We start from the raw sequence: 18341 nt of genomic DNA, 5'->3' as shown, positions 1-18341 counted from the left end.
CCGACCATCCGGCCTCAGCAAAGCCCTTAATGATGATGGTGATGAAGGCTGTCAGAGCAGGGATGGAACCAGGGGTTGTGCCCTCCCTGAAGGGACAAGCCACAGCACAAAACCACGGTGGCACGCGCAGGTCCCTCCCACGGAGGGGTGGGGTGGTCTGCCCAGATGCCCGCCCTCTGCACCACCCCTGAACTGCCCTGGGAACGAGATGAACAGAGAGGGAGAAATTCAGTGTATACAGACAGAAGGGTGTCCAGGGAGGGGCTCGCGGGCTTGTTCAGAACCAGACAGGAAGAGTAGGCCTGGGGTCTGCCTGCCAGCGCCCGGCCCACCCATGCCAGAGTGACCCCCACACCCCACCCACCCCAGGGCCCAGCCTCAGCGCCAAGGCCCGCTCTCCCAGGCGGAGGCCCCAGCCCAGCCCCAGCGCCTGGGAAAGCCGCCTGTTTTGTTCCCATCTCCACACATCCCCCCCCCCACCACCACCACCTCTTTTTTTTTTTTCTCATTCATTGCAGTTCGGTCCCTTTCCGAGCTGCAGGGACCCGGGTTGCAGGGCTGAGGCGAGGGGGTGGCTCTCCCGGCCCTGACAGGTAGGGCCCGCCCCGCTTCGGGCAGCCCCTTCCCTCGCCCTCTCCCCCCACCCCTCCCCGGGTCCCCTCTCCCTGCCCCTGTCAGCCGCGCCAGACGCTCTCCGGCTTTGCAGCATTCAATAAAAATTCAGAAACATTTGGGCTGAAATCGCTGCTTTATCTGGAGGAGCCACAGCGCCGGGAGAGACCACTGCTGCGCGGGGGGAGCCCGGGCTCTCGGTGGCCGGGGCACGGGGCGTCTCTGCGCTCCGGCGCGCGCGCGGCCCCCGGGGGGCCCCCGCGGACGCCTGGGGCTGGGGGCTCCGGGGGCGCGCGCGGGCCGGCGGGGCTGCCGGGGCGCGCGCGGGGGCCCGCGGCCGGGCTGGGCTCCCCCCGCGCTCGCGGCTCAGGTGGGCCGCGCCCAGCGCTGGCGGAGCCCGGGTCCCCGTTCTGCCCGGGCTGGATGGCTCATTCTGCTGGCTGCGCGGTGGCGGCGGCTGTGTGTGCGCCGCGCCTCGCCGCTCCCCCCCGGCCCCCCGAGCCCGGGGCGCGCGCTCCCGCCCGGGCCGCCCGGGCCCCGCGGCGCCGCGGCCCGAGGCCCCGGGAAGCGCAGCCATGGCCCTGCGGAGGCTGGGGGCCGCGCTGCTGCTGTTGCCGCTGCTCGCCGCCGTGGAAGGTGAGCGGGCGGGCGGGCGGCCGGGCGATGGGGGCGGGGAGCGGCCGGGCACTGGCGGCCGCCGGCGCCCACCTCCGCCCCGCGGCCCCGCAAAGTTTGCCCCGGGGCTCGCGCCGGGCGCAGGTGGCCGCGGGGAGGTGTGTCCGGCCGCGCCGGGAGGCGCGGGCCCCGCGGGCGCCCGGGAGCGGCGGGCGCTGATTGACTGTGCCAGGAGGAGGCGCAGGGACCATCTTGCCGAGGCTTTGTAGCCAGCCCGGCGAGCGCCGCCCAGGGCCGGGGGGCTGCCCACGCGCGCTCGCCGCCCCCGGCCCGGGCACCCCTCTGCGCGTCGGCCTGGCCTTGCTCGGCACCGGGTGGAGGGGCGCCGGCCGGGGGGTGGGGAGGCCCGGAGCGCAGTCGGGGCTGGAAAGTTTGGCAGGGAGCGGAGGGAGGCAGGCACCGCGAGTGGTCCGGGGTGGGGGTTCCCGGTCCGCGCCCCCAGGATGGGGTCGGAGCCCCGAAGAGGGGGGACTGGCAGAGTGGAAGTGAGCGCGCCAGCACCCCGCGCCGGTGCCTGCCCATCGCCCGCGGCGTACAATGGGGTCCCCTCCCCTGGAGGACTGCGCGGGGGATGGGTCCGTGGGCATCCCTGGGCCGCGCGGGGTCTCCGGGCACCCCTGCCGGCCACCGCCCCGCTGGCGGCAGAGCTCAGCGTGGCTGCTGGAGCCCCGGGAACTCTCCAGCTGCCGCCAGGGCCGGACCAGATGCTCTTGCCATGTGTTGGCCTTGGCCAGGGTCGCTGGGCCCTCTCCCCCATGGCCTCGTGTGTCGGTCCCACCCGACCCCCAAGGACTCAGGGCGGCTGCCCAGCCTCCCGAGCCAGCTTGCTCTGGAGGGAAAGTTAGTGAGGTCTGGGTGTGTCCCCCAGAAATGGCCGAGCCTGTGGGGCAAGAAATGAACGTGAATAATGGTTCTCATGTGTACTGCACTTTACAGTTTTCAACCCGCTTTACAGTTTATGAAGTACTTTGCACTATATGCAAAGTACTGTGGTTTACAACGTGCGGCACAGTTGACAAGGTACTTGAAGCTTTACGAAGTGCTTTCCCACCAGCAATTTTGTTGGATTCCCCAAAATAAGCCTTCCAGGGAACCCAGATGGGTTAGAGTCTTAACTTCCTTTTACTAGAAAGGGAAACCAAGGCTCAGAAAAGCCAGTGCTTCAGGCCTTGGCCCTTGGGTGATAAAAATAGAATGGGGGTCTGGAGTCTGGGAAGCTTGTGCTCTGTTCCTTTTGCTGGGTCTTCTCCTCCCTAAACAGGCTAACCTCTCCAGGATTCTGCCACCTTAGGCCCGAGGGGTACCCTCATCTTGGGCCATTTGGGGGTGATGCGAAGCCCCTTTCCCTCTTGCAGCTCAAAAAAACCGGAAAAACCAAACCCAAAAATAACCCGATGGAACCAGGCATGGAGCCTGAAGACTCTGGGAAAGGACGGACGGGGGACCCCACGCGATAACTTTAGTTTCTCTCTCAGTAATGAGTGCTCTAGTGACCGCAATTCAGGGGGTGGAGGGGGTGTCCCTGGATGGCAGCCATAGTTTCTGGCACGGAAGCAGCTGTCCCCAGGCTCCTGGAGGGTTTGACGGCTGCCTGAGGTTTCCCGGTGCGGGGCCCCTGGGGCACCAGGGTGCCACGAGCCCTGGGTGTGCAGGGCAGCCCTGAGACCTGGCTGCTGGCGGGAGCTCCCTGGAATAGGGCTGAGGTACCACTTATTAGCTCTGGCTTTGGGGAAATGACTCATGCGTTGGCCCGCTATACGTTGGGATGTTTACAGTATTATGGGGAGCTTGGCATAAATATTGCTCTTTGGGTTGTAGTCAGCGGTGCTGGAGGGGAAGAAAATTGGCCCCTCTTGCGTTGGAAAAGGCCCTGGGTGTGTTTTTAATTACCAGGGTGGGGGGGGGTGGTAGATGGAAGGGCCACGTCTGTCCAGGCCTGGCCCTGGCGGGGGGCGGTCAGAATCTGGTGGGCTCTGGCCAGAGCGGACCCTGGGCCCTGGACACAGGGCTGATCAGCTGCTGATATCCCAGGAGGGCGTGGCGGCGTGGGCTGCCACTTGGGGGCAGACTGGGAGGCGGGCTGCAGTGGGCATCCTGAACCTTGCTTCAGGCTCTTCCTTTGCTCCCTGGATACTCTGGAGTCTAGTTCATTAGGCGTTAAGAAGGAGCTGGCCTAACAGAGGAGGAGATGGTGTGAGGTGGAGGTCAGAGGCCTGGCTTCTCACTTACTCGGGGACCCCCAGACCAGCTCCCTGCCCTACAGGGAGCTCAGTTTCCCTGAGTTCAGAATGTTTGACCTAGCCTCCTAGGATTCTCACACACCCTCCTTGCCTTCCCTGAGCCTCAGTGTTCTCATCTGCCAAGTAAGGGTAATCACGCTGGTCCAGCCTGTCTCACAGGCATGTCTGTGAGATTCAGACCAGATAATGGATGGGAAGAAGCCACCTTGAAGATCTGCGTGGCCTCTGGGGGATGGAAGATGGGCAGTGCCACTCATGACACAGCCCCGAAGAGACGGGAGCCTCCCGGGAGCAGGACAGTCTGTGGACGCAGACCTGAAGCCTGGGGTGATGAGGGGCAGCGCTCGGGTCTCCTGGTACCCAGGGATGTGCAGCCGCCACTCCTGGCCCATCCCCCTCTTCCTACCCCGTAGTAACCGTGCTGTCCTGAGTGTTAAGGTCTAGAAAATTCCCAGCCTTTAAGAGAGGAGACAGGATGTGTGTAGTTTTGGGGGGTGGGGAGGGCGGCTAGGTTGGGCTTCCCAGGTGGCGCTAGTGGTAAAGAACCCGCCTGCCAATTCAGGAGACGTAAGAGATGCGGGTTCGACCCCTGGGTGGGGGAGGATCCCCAGGAGAAGCAAATGGCAACCCACTCCAGTATTCTTGCCCGGAGAATCCCACAGACAGAGGAGCCTGGCAGGCTATGGTTCTTAGGGTTGCAAAGAGTCAAACACGACCGAAGCGACTTAGCACATAGCATGGGGGCTAGGTTAGGATGGTAAGCTTGGTATCTCCCCAAACCATGAGACCCCCCCAAAGGAAACCTAAGTCTGGAGCATCTGGATGTTTTGAGAGGATGGTAGTACCCCCAGGGTTGTGTCCGACAGGAGAAGAGGCCAGTGGTGGACCAGCTGCTAATGAAAGTCGCTCAGTTGTGTCTGACTCTTTGCGACCCCACGGGCTATACAGTCCATGGAATTCTCCAGGCCAGAATACTGCAGTGAGTAGCCCTTCCCTTCTCCAGGGAATCTTCCCAACCTAGGGATCGAACCCAGGTCTCCCACATTGCAGGGAGATTCTTTACCAGCTGAGCCACCAGGGAGGCCCAGACCAGCCACTAGGTGGAAGCCAAAAGTTGAAGTCTAGAGAAAACCCATCTCCTCTGTACATTTGATCTTTTTTTTCCTTAAGATTTTTTGATACAGACCACTTGTCAAGTCTTTATTGAATTGGTTACAGTATTGCTTCCACTGTACATTTTGATTTTCCGGCCATAAGGCACACGGGATCTTAGCTCTGCTACCAGGGATCGAACTGGCACCAGTTGCATTGGAAGGCAAAGTCTTAACCACTAGACTGCCAGGGAAGTCCCCATACGTTCGTTCTTTTGGTTTCCAAATATTTATGGAGCGTGTTTAACTGGAGTGGTGCTGGGCCCTGGGGCGGGCGGGGAGACGGGACAAACTGACAGGGAAGCCGTTGGCGAAGTACGATGTGATAAGTGTGTCCCGGGTCCTGCCAGGAGGCAGTCGTGCGCCACCTGGGGGAGCAGCAGCCATGTAGGGTGGAAGCCAGTTTGTCATTTATAGCTTTATTCTTTGCCTCATTTTCTTACTTCCCGTTCTCCCTGCCTTGAAACTTTCTCAGCCACCTGCCGTATTAATGAACTGTGTTCCCAAAAAGCTAAAGAGGTTGACTTTGGAACCTAGAGGAAGCAAAGTCTTAGCCTGGAAGAAGGAACAGCGTGTGTAAAGACCTAGAGACACGATGATTGGTGTGTGATACTTGGGTGTATCTGAAGGAGATGGGTGTTAACGGCAGCAAAGGGTGATTAGGCTGAGAAGTTCAGGCTTGATGCTTAGGGCACTGGGGAGCCACTGAAGGTTCTTGAGCCATGGGGGACCTGGCCAGATTTGTTTTTGGAAAGATCACTGGCTTGTGGGAATGTTCAGATGGGCTAGAACCTGTCCTGCACAGTAAAGAAAAGGCCAGCTTGTCTGTTCTTGGCTAGGCTGTGAGCTCCCCAAGGGAGCTCAGTTTTGTGTCCACGGTGGTAATAAAAAGAAAGTGAAGTCGCTCAGTCATGTCCAACTCTTTGCGACCCCATGGGCTGTAGCCCACCAGGCTCCTCTGTCCATGGAATTTTCCAGGCAAGAATACTGGAGTGGATTGCCATTTCCTTCTCCAGGGGATCTTCCCAACCCCAGGGATCGAACCCGGGGCTCCCGCATTGCGGGCAGATGCTTTATCCTCTGAGCCACCAGGGAAGCCCAGGAATAGTGAAAAGAGCTCCATTCAAATGCTGCCTCCCAGAGGCCTTCCCTGATTACCTCATCTAACACAGGCTCAGTTCAGGCATGTTCATCCCTCCTGTTTTGTCATACTTCAGAATACCCACTGCCATCCGAAGTGGTATCAGAGACTTGTTCCTTTCCTTATTTAGTGTCCATCTTGCCCACTAGACTATAAACTCCAAGAGACGAGAGGGCTTTTCTAAATTTATTTTTTTTAATTTAAAAATTTTATTATTATTATTATTTGGCTACACTAGACGGCCTACGGGATCTTCGTCTCCCCCACCTGGTATCAAACCCAGGGCCCCTGAAGTGCAAGCGTGAAGCCCTAATCGCTGGTCTGCCAGGGAAGTCCTCAGGTTTTTATCTTCCCTGTGCCCTGAATTGAACCCAGTCACCCGGTGCCCTGACCTGAAAGGAGCTGAGGGCCGCTGAATGAATGAATGAGTGTGGAGTGAGCAAGTGAATGAATGCCTTATATTGTGCTATACAGTAAGTGTCGGGAGAATGATACAGAGACGAAGGAGGGAGTCCCAGGGCCGGGGAGATGAAGGAAATCTTCCCAGAGGGAGAGCAGAGGGCAGATGTGAGCAGAGATACAGAATGCAGGAAGATGTTTGGGGATAATAAAGAGATCAGTTCAGCCAGAGCTGAGGATTCAAATGGACCAGTGGCAGCTCTGTGCCAGGCAAGTCCGCTCCTTACAGGGGTCGAGGGAGACTGCCCGCCCCTTCCCCCCATACACGTCTTGTCTCTCCCACTCCCAGCCCAGCCCTCTGCTGGGCCCACCTCTGGGGCATTACCTATCTGAGATCCAGCGACCTTCAGTGGGATTAATTTAGAATTGGTTTTCCTTTTATGTTTATTTCTCCTGCTTCTCATTTTTAAAGGAGGCTGCTTTCATGTACTCGTCTTAGCCAGGAAATCAGAGCTTAGATTTAAAGCCCGAATGCTGTAGAATTCAAAAGCAAGTTGACTTATTCATTTATTCCTCCATCCATCCATATGTTTTAAAAGAGTCGCCAGGCACTTCCTTCATGTCAGGTGCTGGGTGGAGAGAAAGGATTCCGACTTCAGTGGGAAACAAGGGCGGCCAACTTCCGGGACCCTGTGGGGCAGAGAAAAGGCACGGCCTTTCTGGACAATCAGACCTGGGTTCAAATCCCCCAGCCCTGCACACTGTGTGTGCCCTGGGCAAGGAGCTGGACTCCCATTTCCTCAGAGGTTCCTGGGGACACCCACACAAAGTGTCAGGCACACGACGGGGGAGGCGGAGGGGAAGGGACAGTTAGGGAGTTTGGGATGGACATGTACCCGCTGCTTTGTTTAAAATAGAAAACCGACAAGGACCTACTGTGTAGCGCGGGGAGCTCTGTTCGATGTAACGTCACAGCCTGGATGGGAGGGGAGTTTGAGGGAGAGTGGATGCATGTTTATGTATGGCTGAGTTCCTTTGCTGTCCACCTGAAACGATCACAACATTATTCATCGGCTATACCCCAATATAAAAATAGAGTCAAAAAAAAAAGAAGTGTCAGGTACTTATCTGTGTAGAGGCTGTTCTCAGCCCCTCCAAAGTCCTCGTCCTTGGAGTGAGTGCCTGTGATCGGTGATGGCTGTGTCCTAATTCACTGCCCCTTTCTGGCATTCAGATTTTTCAGTCCGCAAACCAAACTTCAGTGTCTCCCCCAACCCGGCACACAGACTCCCAACTGCTCCCGCCTTGGGATGGCGACCCCTGCAAGTGTGAGCAGGCCCAGAGCCCCATCTCTGCCTCTCTCTTCAGGGCTCTGTCAGGGGAAAATACTTGCTTCTTACCGTGGCAGAGAATTGGAAGAGGGGTTCTCAACTGGGATCCACAGGCCTTAGTTATGGGACCCTGGGATCACCCTGAAATTATTAGAATGTTGGCCGTGACCGTAGATTTTCCTAGGAAGCGGGGTCTTAGCTTTCAGAAGATTCTCAAAACAGTTGTGAAAACACAAGCCCATACCCAGGCTCCCACTGTGGGGGTTTGAATCCTTGGTTGGTCCTGAGACCCCACTGCCAGCTCCCTCTGCCCTGCCATGGTCCCAGACCCTCCCGAGGGGCGGGGGTTGTCCTTCCTAATGCCTTTGGCCACCTCCACTTCATCAAGATTTTGCATCAACCCCAAAGCCAGGGTAGGGGCAGGTTGTCTGGGCAGCTTTGCCAGGAACTCCTCAAGGCCCAGGGTCGCAGCTGGTCAACTTGGCCTGCCCAGAGCTTACCTATGAGCTTACGGTGGAGGTCGGACCCCTGCAGGCAGAGAGACCCATAAAGGAAGGGGCTGATGATAGAACGGGCTGGTGACAGGAGGCCTGGGCTGGACAAGGGAGAGGGTACCCTGCTCCCTCTAAGGGTGGAGGGGTGAGACCAGGAGGGCCTCCTGGCAGTGGTGGACCCGGCCTGCACCTCTGACCAAAGCCCCATCCCATCCTGTGGCCTGGCCTGCTTGACTGACTTTGCTGGAGATTTGATACATCCAGCTGGAGCCCAGGGATCAGTAATTTTTAACTCACTTCCCAGGTCTTTCCATTGGGCAGGCGGAGACTACTAGGAAAGAGAAAGAGAAACCTCAGCAGGAAACTGGAAAAGGCCAAAACGAAGTGAAGTCAGTCTGAGTTAGCGCCCACCAGCCCAGGCTGCCGGCCTGCTGGTGAACGGAAGGAGGCTTGGCGGGGGGAGGGCAGGGCAGGGCAGGGCAGAATGTTTGCACACCTCTCAGGGATGGGGTGGGCCCTTGATCTGACAGCACCTGGAAACTTCCTGATTGGGATCAACTGTCTGATAAGGCTGCCTTGGAAGCGTTTTAGGGCCTTTTAAAGCAGGTGCCTTCCGGAGGGTGGAGAGGAGATACCTGTCTCCCAGGGGCCGCTGTATCACCTGGGGCAGGGGGCTTGCTTAGACCACCTTAGCCTAGGCCGTGCTCGGTGAGCTTCCTGGAGCTATCTGGAGCCCTGCTGCAGCCCCCTCGGGATAAGGCTATCCTCAGGGAAGAGACCTTGTCTGCTCTGTGGCCTTGAGCAAGCGGTGTGCTGTCTGAGCCTCAGTTTGCTGATCCGTAAACTGGGGATACTGCCTGTTGGAGGCTCGTGGTGAGGGATAAAGGAGGTCCCGTATACAGCGGCCAGCAGAGCGGCCTGGTCTGCAGTCCTGCCGGTGTTTATCCGTTGTCAGGATATGAAACGTCAGCACCCTTGTTCCCCGCCAGAGTACTTGCTCCTGCCTTTGAAATCCCAGAGCCCTTTAGCCAAGCCCTGACCACTCTCTGTCTTGTTCCATAAACAGCAGAGCCTAGGGGTTACAAGGATGTCTGGAGTCAGGCTGTCCCTTACTGTGTGTCCTCTGGTCGGTTATTTAACCTCTCTGAGCCCTGGTTCCCTTACTTTTTTTTTTTTTTAAGGGCACTTGCTGTTTATTAAATAAATGCCTACCAAGCTCCATGTGTTTCACATACAGATATATCATTCAGTCCTCATGACTGCCCTGTAGGGTAGATCTTTTTGTCCCCATTTCACTAGAGCGTAGGTGATCCGCCCAAGCCCCCTCCCTTCTTAAGCAGTGAAGGATTTGATGTTGGGACTTCTGGAGTCCACTTGTCCCCTCTAAGCTCTCAGAGAATATGCGTTTTCTTTTTCTTTTTTTTTTGGTATAAATTTATTTATCTTAATTGGAGGCTAATTACTTTATAATAATGTGTTGGTTTTGCCGTACATCGACATGAACCCACCACAGGTGTACATGCATTCCCCATCCTGAACCCCCTTCCCAGCTCCCTCCCCATCCCATCCCTCTGCACCGACCCTGAGCATCCGGTATCATGCATCGAACCTGGACTGGCAATTTGTTTCACATATGATAATATACATGTTTCAATGCCATTCTTCCAAATCATCCCACCCTAGCCCTCTCCCACAGAGTCCAAAAGACTGTTCTGTACATCTGTGTCTCTTTTGCTGTCTCACATACAGGGTTATTGTTACCATCTTTCTAAATTCCATATATAAATTCCATATATATGTGTTAGGATACTGTATTGGTGGTTTTTCTTTCTGGCTTACTTCACGCTGTATAATAGGCTCCAGTTTCATCCACCTCATTAGAACTGATTCAACTGTATTCTTTTTAATGGCTGAGTAATACTCCATTGCGTATATGTACCACAGCTTTCTTGTCCATTTGTCTACTGACGGACATCTAGGTTGCTTCCACGTCCTGGCTATTAGTTCTTGAGGTGGCAATGATGAATGAATGGGTCAGTCCATGAAGGATGAATTTGTGTCTGTAACTGAATGTGTATCGTACATGTGATGAGCGCACAGTAAATATTAACTGTGGCTGTTATTTCTCAAAACCAGCGGGAAACTGCATTCAGAGCAGGGGGATGTGGGTGCCGTTTTACTCAAGAACTCTGTCTGCAGCTCTCCCCCATCCCTGTCCACTTCACCCCAGGAAAAAGCCAAAGATACAGAGTTAAGTTCTGTCTGACTCTTGCTGAGTAGTTGAGAGGTCCCTCCAGCCTGCCTCTTTGCTTCCCATGCAGGTTTTCCGCAAGAGCCCATCCCCCCTCCAAGTCAGCCTCCCTTAACCCCAGGAAAGGAACAGGATCTTCTATCGCTGCGACTTCATTCCTGACCCTTGGCCTCCCAGCCACCAACTTCCATGAAAAAGTGAAAATGTTAGTTGCTCAGTCGTGTCCAGCTCTTTGCAACTCATGAACTGTAGCCCGCCAGGCTCCTCTGTCATTGGAATTCTCCAGGCCAAGAATACTGGCATGGGTTGCCATTCCCTTCTCCAGGGGATCTTCCCAACCCAGGGATTGAACCTGGTCATTGCAAGAATCTGCATTGCAGGCAGATTCTTTACCACCTGAACTACCAGGGAATTCACACCAGCTTCCATACATGATGATGACAACAGCCAGATGCTCTGCTTAAAGACATTGTACTGGGTTGGCCAAAAAGTTTGTTTGGGTTTTCCATTAAACGAACTTTTTGGCCAACCCCATATATGTCATCTTACGCAACTACCTCAACAGCTGCCCTGGTGGTTTTATTATTGTGCCAATTTTATAGATGCGGAAACTGAAACTCAGAAAGCAACTAGCCCAAGGACACGTAACTAGGGAGCAGGAGGCAGGGATTCGAACCCAGGTCTGGAGGACTTTGAAGCTCCTGCTCTGCACCACCACCTTCCAGCAGCCTCTGAAATGTACCTCTCAGCTCAGAGAAAAGGCTTGGCCCTGACGAGGGTCTCCAAGGCAGCCATCCAGCCTCTGACTCCATCAACATCCTGAGATAATGCAAGTGGGAGGGTTCTGGAACTCACAAACCTGCCATAAAAAAGCAATCGCTGTCATAATGGCCAGAATAATGTTGTTCTAACTTAGACAAATCGGGTGTTAACTCATTACATTGTGAGGGGTGCCTCCGCAGAGAACAGAGGCTGTGGAACAGTCACAGGGCCATTTGTAGCTTGTGTTTCTAAACCCATTAGCTCATCGGGTTTTCACAGCAACCCAATAAGTGGGAGGGAACCATGGGGCCCATTTTAGAGATGAGGAAACTGAGACCTGGGGGAATAAGGCGACTTTCTGGAGGGCAGTGGCCAGACCATGCCTGAAGCCCAAGGCGGTTCTCAACGGCTCAGAGATCCTCGATTCAATTTGAATTCCTAGCCAACATTTAAAAATCAGGAGAGTTTACAGAGAAATCCTGTTTCTGGCTTTGTGAGAAGTCAGACAATCTGGCTTCTCTAGGCCCACATTCCCACATGGCCACAGTTGGCTGGAGCCGAATAGTGACTGCCTCTTCAGACGAGCACGTGAGCGTGGGCTGGGGCGGGGGGGTGGCGGGGAGCTCTCCATCAGCTTACGTCACACATTTGTGTTACTTGCCTGGGTCCTCCAGGGTTCAAGTTTGCCTCCTAGATCTGCCCTGCCTCTCCTGTTAGTGGTGGTGGTGTTGTTTAGCCTCTAGTCTCTCTTGCGATCTGGAGTAAATTGCTTCTCCTCCCCAGGCTTCAGCTACCTCTTCTCTCAAGTGAGGGGGTAGGACTCAGTGGTTTTGGAGGCTCCTTCCAGCTCTGGGATTGCATGCCGGGTGCCAGGCTCCAGGCAAGGAGGGGAGAGCTAGACAAAGGCCAGGGCTCTGCCCCTGGGACGTGTATCAGTTATCCATTACCGCCTAATAGGCCACCCCAAAATATACTGTCTCAGTACAACAGTGGTGTATCATTCCTCCTGACTCAGTGGCGTGGCCGGGTGCAGCTGGGCATTTATTCCGCTCCATGTGGTGTGAGCTTGGATCACTCTTGAGCTTACACTCAGCCAGGCTGTGCTGAAAGGTCTGGTGTGGGCTCTCCTACATCTCTGAGGCCCTGGTAGGGAGGGTGGGAAGGCGCCCCCCACCCCACTCTTCAAGATCACTCACCCGTCACTAGTCTAGACCGAGCTTTCCACAGCGGCTAGCTCCCAAGAGGGTAAAGAGGAAACCGGAAGACTCCTTGAGGCCTGGACTGTGATGTCACAAAACATCACCCCTGCAGTCGGAGCAAGTCACAGAGCCATCTCAGATGCATCCCAGGCCTCCACATCCAGTTCAGAGACTGGGAGGAAATACGCTGGGCTCGATTTTCTGTTCAGTCTTTCAAAGGAAGCACCGTGTGCTGCGAACAGTTCAACACGCAGCATTCGCCTGTGTTGCCCGTGGTCCTCAGCGTGTCATTGGAGGCGATGCTCGGCCCCCAAACACCCCCCTCACCGTGTGCACACACCTCATGTTCTGGGCCGACCTGTGGTCCAAATGTAGCTTCAGCAACCGCCTCCCTCCCTCTTTTTTTTTTTTTTGGCTACACTGGTCTTTGTTGCGGAGAGCGGACTTTTCTCTAGTTGTGGTGTCCAGGCTCCCCAGTTACGGTGCATGCACCCTCTAGTTGTGATGCACGTGTCCTCTGGTTGTGATGCACGCGTCCTCTGGTTGTGCTGCACGCGTCCTCTAGTTGTGACGTGCAGGCTCTCTAGTTAACAGCGTGCAGGTTCTCTAGTTGTGATGTGTAGTCTCTCTACTTGCGGTGTGCAGACTTAGTTGCCCGGTGGCACGTGGGATCTTAATTCCCTGAGCAGTGATCGAACCTGCGTCCCATGCATTTGAAGGCAGATCCTTAACCACTGGACCACCGGGGAAGTCCCTCGGCCCCTTAATGGGAGGCAGCTTTCTGTTTAGTGACAGCAGGTATAGGCGGTGACCACACTGAGGGACAGTCCACCCCAGGGAGTTTCTAGTCCCGCACAGGGTGTGGGTAACAGGGAGCCAGAAACCTCATGCCCTGCCTGCTCTCCATCCTATCCCACCGCTGCACTGACTTCCCATGCTGTCTGCCTCCCCCGAGAGGACAGGGACCCTGCACTTCACCATGTCCCCTGCCCAGCACAAGGCCTGGCTCATGATATGCACTGAATAGATGTTTGTGCCATAAAGTGAAAGTGAAAGTCTCTCAGTTGTGTTCAGCTCTTTGCAACTCCATGGACTATACAGTCCATGGAATTCTCCAGGCCTGCTGCTGCTAAGCTGCTAAGTCACTTCAGTCCTGTCTGACTCTGTGCGACCCCATAGACGGCACCCCACCAGGCTCCCCCATCCCTGGGATTCTCTAGGCAAGAACACTGGAGTGGGTACTGAATACTGGAGTGGGTAGCCTTTCCCTCCTCCAGGGGAGTTTTCCCAACCCAGGGGTCGAACCCAGGGCTCCCGCATTGCAGGCGGATTCTTTACCAGCTGGGCCACAAGGGGAGCCGCGGTGGCCCAAGTCGTAGCTATTCAGAATCAGGCAGGAGGAGGAGGCCCTGGGCTGGTAGGAATGAATTTGGAGGATGGGGCTAAGGTACCCTTGTGGCCTGGGGCAGGTCACTTCACCCCTCTGGGCCTCAGTTTTCTCATCGGTAAACAGGGGATCATGATTTAACCACCTCAGAAGGCCACGTCAAGGAGCAGCTGTGTTCTTCATTCAGCTATAAAGGAACATGTAAACGAAGATCCTAGAAGCTGTGCAGTCCAGAGAAAAAAGAAATCCTTTGACACAGTGCTGTGAGTCAGCTATACTTAAATAAAATTTTATAAAGTAAAAAAACAAACAAAAAGCACCTGTAATGGGGTGACCGGTCTGTCACCCCCGCCCTGGCTGGGGGCCACCGTAGGAGCAGGGAAGCGCTGGGGGAAACTGAAATGTCTGAGGCATTGGTTGGCCAGTTGCTGTCAGACCTAAGCTGGGACCACAGGGTGGCACAGGGCTTGCGGAGATATGTGCACGCGGTGAAGCGTTGAAGACCATAAGCAACACCTTAGCGAGTTTTATTGTCAAACGGTTAAGCAGGAAATGGGGTTGCTGACTGAATAGGAATCAAGCCTACACAGATAATACACAGTCCTTCTGATATACCTTAGTCTCTCTTCCATTTTTAGAAAAAACTAAAAATGTGTTTGGGTGCGTCTCTTGTTTGCACAAGGGAAGCCGAATTATTTGGGGCTCTAGATTTGTTACTCAACGCCTAAGTCTTATTCTTTTAATAAGTGAGTTAATCCTGCTCATGTTTGTTGATGTAATGGATGCGCTGGGTCTCAACTCTGTTGTGATATTTTTGGGGGGTTGGCCAGACGAGCTTTTTGGCCGACCCAGTATGATGATGTGCACTTTATTGGCTGTGCTTCTTTTTCCACACGATGTGCATTCTGGACTCTGGTTTATGTGCATACGATCGGTATTTAGGGAGGTTCGTGGTCTTGTTCCGGTGGTCCCCTTTGTACTTATGCCTTCTTCTGCAGAGTCTGATCTGCTGTTATAGCATCCAGTATATTGTTTTTAGAATTCCCATTTATGTCTTTTTTATATAGCCCTTGTCTCTACTGATTCAGTAGAGACAGATTCAGTCTTTTCCTTCTTGAACTTATTAAACAGAGGTACAGTAAAATAAATTAACAACCAACCAAATCCTAAGAGTCCCAGCCGGAGACCCTAGACTCTTGAGTTGGCCGGGTTGTGAATGGATATTTGACAGCCAGCAGTGTCCCCAGGAGGGTGCGTGTCTTGTCTAAAGAAAGCAAGTGGGACTTCCCTGGTGGTCCAGTGGTTCGGATTCCACACTGCCACTGTAGGGGACACCAGTTCAATCCCTGGTCAGGGAACTAAGATCCTGCATGCCACGTGGCACAGCCAAAAATGTAATAATAATAACATAAAGAAGGCAGGTGCTACCCACTGTTGACCATCTTGCTGTGCGGGGATTGGGGCTCAGTTTTGCCAGAACTTGTGGTTTGCAAAGTTCTGACATTTATAGAAAAACTTGTTGAATGTTTGCTCAACTCTACGATACAGTCCTGGCCAATCTAAGTCATATTTGTTGGCTGAATTTGGCCCAGGAGCTGGCAGTTTCAAGCTCTAGTTGAGGTGTTTTGGACAGAGAAATAGCAAGGGCGTTGTTACCTCCATTTTACTGATGGAGAAGTTGAGGTTCAGAGAGCTGTAGTGACTTACCCAAGGCTACAGAGCTGGTAGCCACAGGCTTCCCAGGTGGCGCAGTGGTAAAGAATTTGCCTGCCAATGCGGCAGGTGCAAGAGACCCAGTTTCGGTCCCTGGTTCGGGAATATCCCCTGGAGGAAGAAATGGCAACCCGCTCCAGTATTCTTGCCGGGAAAATCCCATGGACAGAGGAGCCTGGCGGGCTACAATCCCATGGGGTCACAAAGAGTCAGATGTGACTCAGCATGCATGCACGCACACACACAGCTGGTAAGCAGTGACATTGTCAGAAGTGCTTCTTCATCTTAAACTGGAGAGTCTTCCTGGAACTTCCCTCCATGGCTTCTGTTTCCTGCCTTCCAGAACAATCCAGGAGCAGACGCTCCTTCTGGCAGGCATCTACGCTATTTAAAGGCAGAGAACATGTCTTCCTTCCAGTTCCTTCTTCGCGGGCAGAGTTGGTGCAGTGGGAGGTGTGTGTTCTTGGAGTAGAACCTCTGGCTCTGAAACTTACAAACAGCCTGACCTCAGCCCTTTTAGAAAAATTTCATTATTTTTGGCCGTGCTGGGTCTTTGTTGTAGCGTGGGGGCTCTCTCTAGCTGCACTGCGCAGACTTCCGTTTGCGGTGGCTTCTCTCGCGTTGGATCAAGGACTCTAGGCATGCGGGCTTCCTTAGTTGCAGCCCACAGGCTGCGTGGGCTTTGTTGCCCCATGGCAGGTGGACTCTGAGTTCCCGGAACAGGGATTGAACCCACGTCCCCTCCAGTGGCAGGCGGATTCTTAACCACTGGACCTCCAGGCAAATCCCAGGCCTTGGCCCCTTTTAACTTACTTACCTCTTTGTGCCTCAGTTTCTTCCGTGGTAAACTGGAGTTAGGAAAGTTTCATAAAAGGCGACTTCCACGATGCTTGTCGAGGAACAGCCAGGCGGAGAAGTGGCAAGGCAGGCAAGCATTCTGGGCAAACAGCAGGACAGCATCTGCAGAGATCCGAAGGGGAGGCCCCGGAGCGCGTGGTGTCTTTGGGAGCTGGAAAGAGGCCTGTGCGGCTGAGAACCAGGCACGCCAAGCACCAGGGCGGGGTGCAAGCTGCCTGGGCCCAGCAGGCAGAGAGCGTGGGGTCAACACTCCCATTATGGCGACGACATATGTCCACAGCACCAACTTGTCACTTGGCCTGAGTCCATGGGAAGCCGGAAGGACAAAAAGCATCTGAACGTGTAAGTGGGGAGAAAGCGGCTTAGTGCACAGTGGGATGCGTCCCGCCTGAATGGGGGCTTCTCCGCCTCTCGCGGGGAGGCAGAGCCTGGGAACAGCCCTGGCCAGAGCCTGTGGGGCTTTTCTGGAACCCACGAAAGGCCATGTGGCCCAGGGAGTCTGTTCGAGTCAGGGCCCCAGGGCGGGATGTCCTCAAGAGCCTGTCCCCGTCAGTGTCAGCTGTCACTCCCCACGGCTTCAAATGGCAGCTCCTGCCACTCTCAGGAGAACAGTCGGCGCGCTCCCTAGATACCAAGGAGGCCCTGATGCTGGGTGTTCCCGGGCTGCCCCGAAGCTCAGCCCCACGCCAGCAAAGCGCAGGGCTCCTTTCTGAATGGCCTTTGCTGGAGTTGAATGGGTCTGATGAGGCCCGGCCCCTTTTGGCCTGGGGCCAGGGACACAGGCGAGGCAGGAGATGCTGGGGCGAGATCCTGGACTCGAGATAGTCAGGCTGTCCACGTCCTGGCCCCTCCACTCACTAGCTGTGTCACCGTGGGTAGCTCATTTCCCGCTCAGCCTTGGCTTCTTATCTGGAAAATGAGGATAATACCACCTACTGCATCATGGTGTTTCAGAAATTAAAGGGAAAAAAACAGGTGTATTTGAAAAGCAGGTGTTTACCCAACCTCTCAGCCTCAGTTTCTCAGCAGTTCAATGATTGATAATAATAGCAGTAATTAAAACAGCGTTCAGTCGTGTCTGACTCTTTGCAGCCCCATGGGCTATAGCCCACCACGCTCCTCTGTCCTTGAAATTTTCCAAGCAAGAATACTGGAGTGGGTTGCCTTTTCCCACTCCAGGGGATTGTCCTGACCCAGGGATGGAACCCACGTCTCCTGCATTGGCCGGTGAATTCTTTACCACTGAGCCACCAGGGAAGCCCGTCCTTTCCCTAGATTCAGCAGCTGTGAACATTTTGCCCTATTTGTACCCCTTTCTGTATGAGAGTACCTGTATGTGTGTGTGTGTGTGTGTGTGTTTTCTGAACCATTTGAACATAAATTGCTGATATGGGCAAAGAACTAATGTTGACTGAGAATTGATACATATAGGTCTAAGGCCGATGTTCTTAACCACCATTTTAGATCACTTTGCCTGGCACACAGTAGGACTTGAAAATTGGTAGCAGTTGGGAGGAATAGCTGGTATCACCTACAGCTGACCAGGGAATCCCCCTGCATTACCTCATTCAGTCCTCGCTGTGGCCTACGAGGAAACAATTAGCGGTGTCTTCATTCTCCAGAGAAGGAAGAGGGGCTTCCTTTGTGGTCCAGTGGCTGAGGCTCTGCACTCCCAATGCAGGGGGCCCAGGCTCAGTCCCTGGTCAGGGAGCTAGATCCCACAGCTAAGAGCTTGCATGCTGCAACTAAAGCTCCTGCATGGGGCAACAAAGATGCCACGGCAAATATCAGAGATCCCACATGCTGCAGCAAAGACCCAGCCCAGCCAGCTAGCTGAATAAATGAGACTCAAAAATTAAGTAACTTAGAGCAAAATGTGAGGTTGGGATTTACACCTGTGTCTGCTTGACAGCAAATCCTGTCGCACAAAACTTTAGGGACCCACTTTCCTCCCCATCAGGTCAACCCTTATTGTAGCCGCCAGGGCGGCACGGGCAACTCTGCTCCCAGCAGTAGATGAACACGGGCCTTTCTCTGTGGGAATCAAGAGGGCCTTATTAGAGAGGCATGCGGACTTGGGAAAACTGGGGACTGGCCCAGGGTCCACAGTTAACTAGGTAGTTATGAG

At 54.6% G+C, this 18341-nt stretch overlaps 1 protein-coding gene across 3 annotated transcripts in view; it reads left to right on the top strand.

Moving 5' to 3' along the window:
- The first annotated feature begins 1156 nt into the window (after positions 1-1156).
- Positions 1157-18341, top strand: part of EPHB2 (EPH receptor B2) — a 215785-nt gene continuing 198600 nt past the window's right edge. For all 3 annotated transcript variants that reach the window (XM_042244590.2, XM_042244591.2, XM_012152536.5), the window contains exon 1: positions 1157-1248. In XM_042244590.2, coding sequence (XP_042100524.1) covers positions 1188-1248 — 61 coding nt within the window. In that variant the 5' untranslated portion in view covers positions 1157-1187. The remainder of the gene's footprint in view (positions 1249-18341) is intronic.

This window comes from Ovis aries, chromosome 2 (genome assembly GCF_016772045.2).
Source record: "Ovis aries strain OAR_USU_Benz2616 breed Rambouillet chromosome 2, ARS-UI_Ramb_v3.0, whole genome shotgun sequence".
Taxonomy (NCBI): Eukaryota; Metazoa; Chordata; class Mammalia; order Artiodactyla; family Bovidae; genus Ovis; species Ovis aries.
The sequence above is the reverse complement of the archived record's forward strand: the minus strand, read 5'-3'. Positions and strand labels throughout refer to the sequence as shown.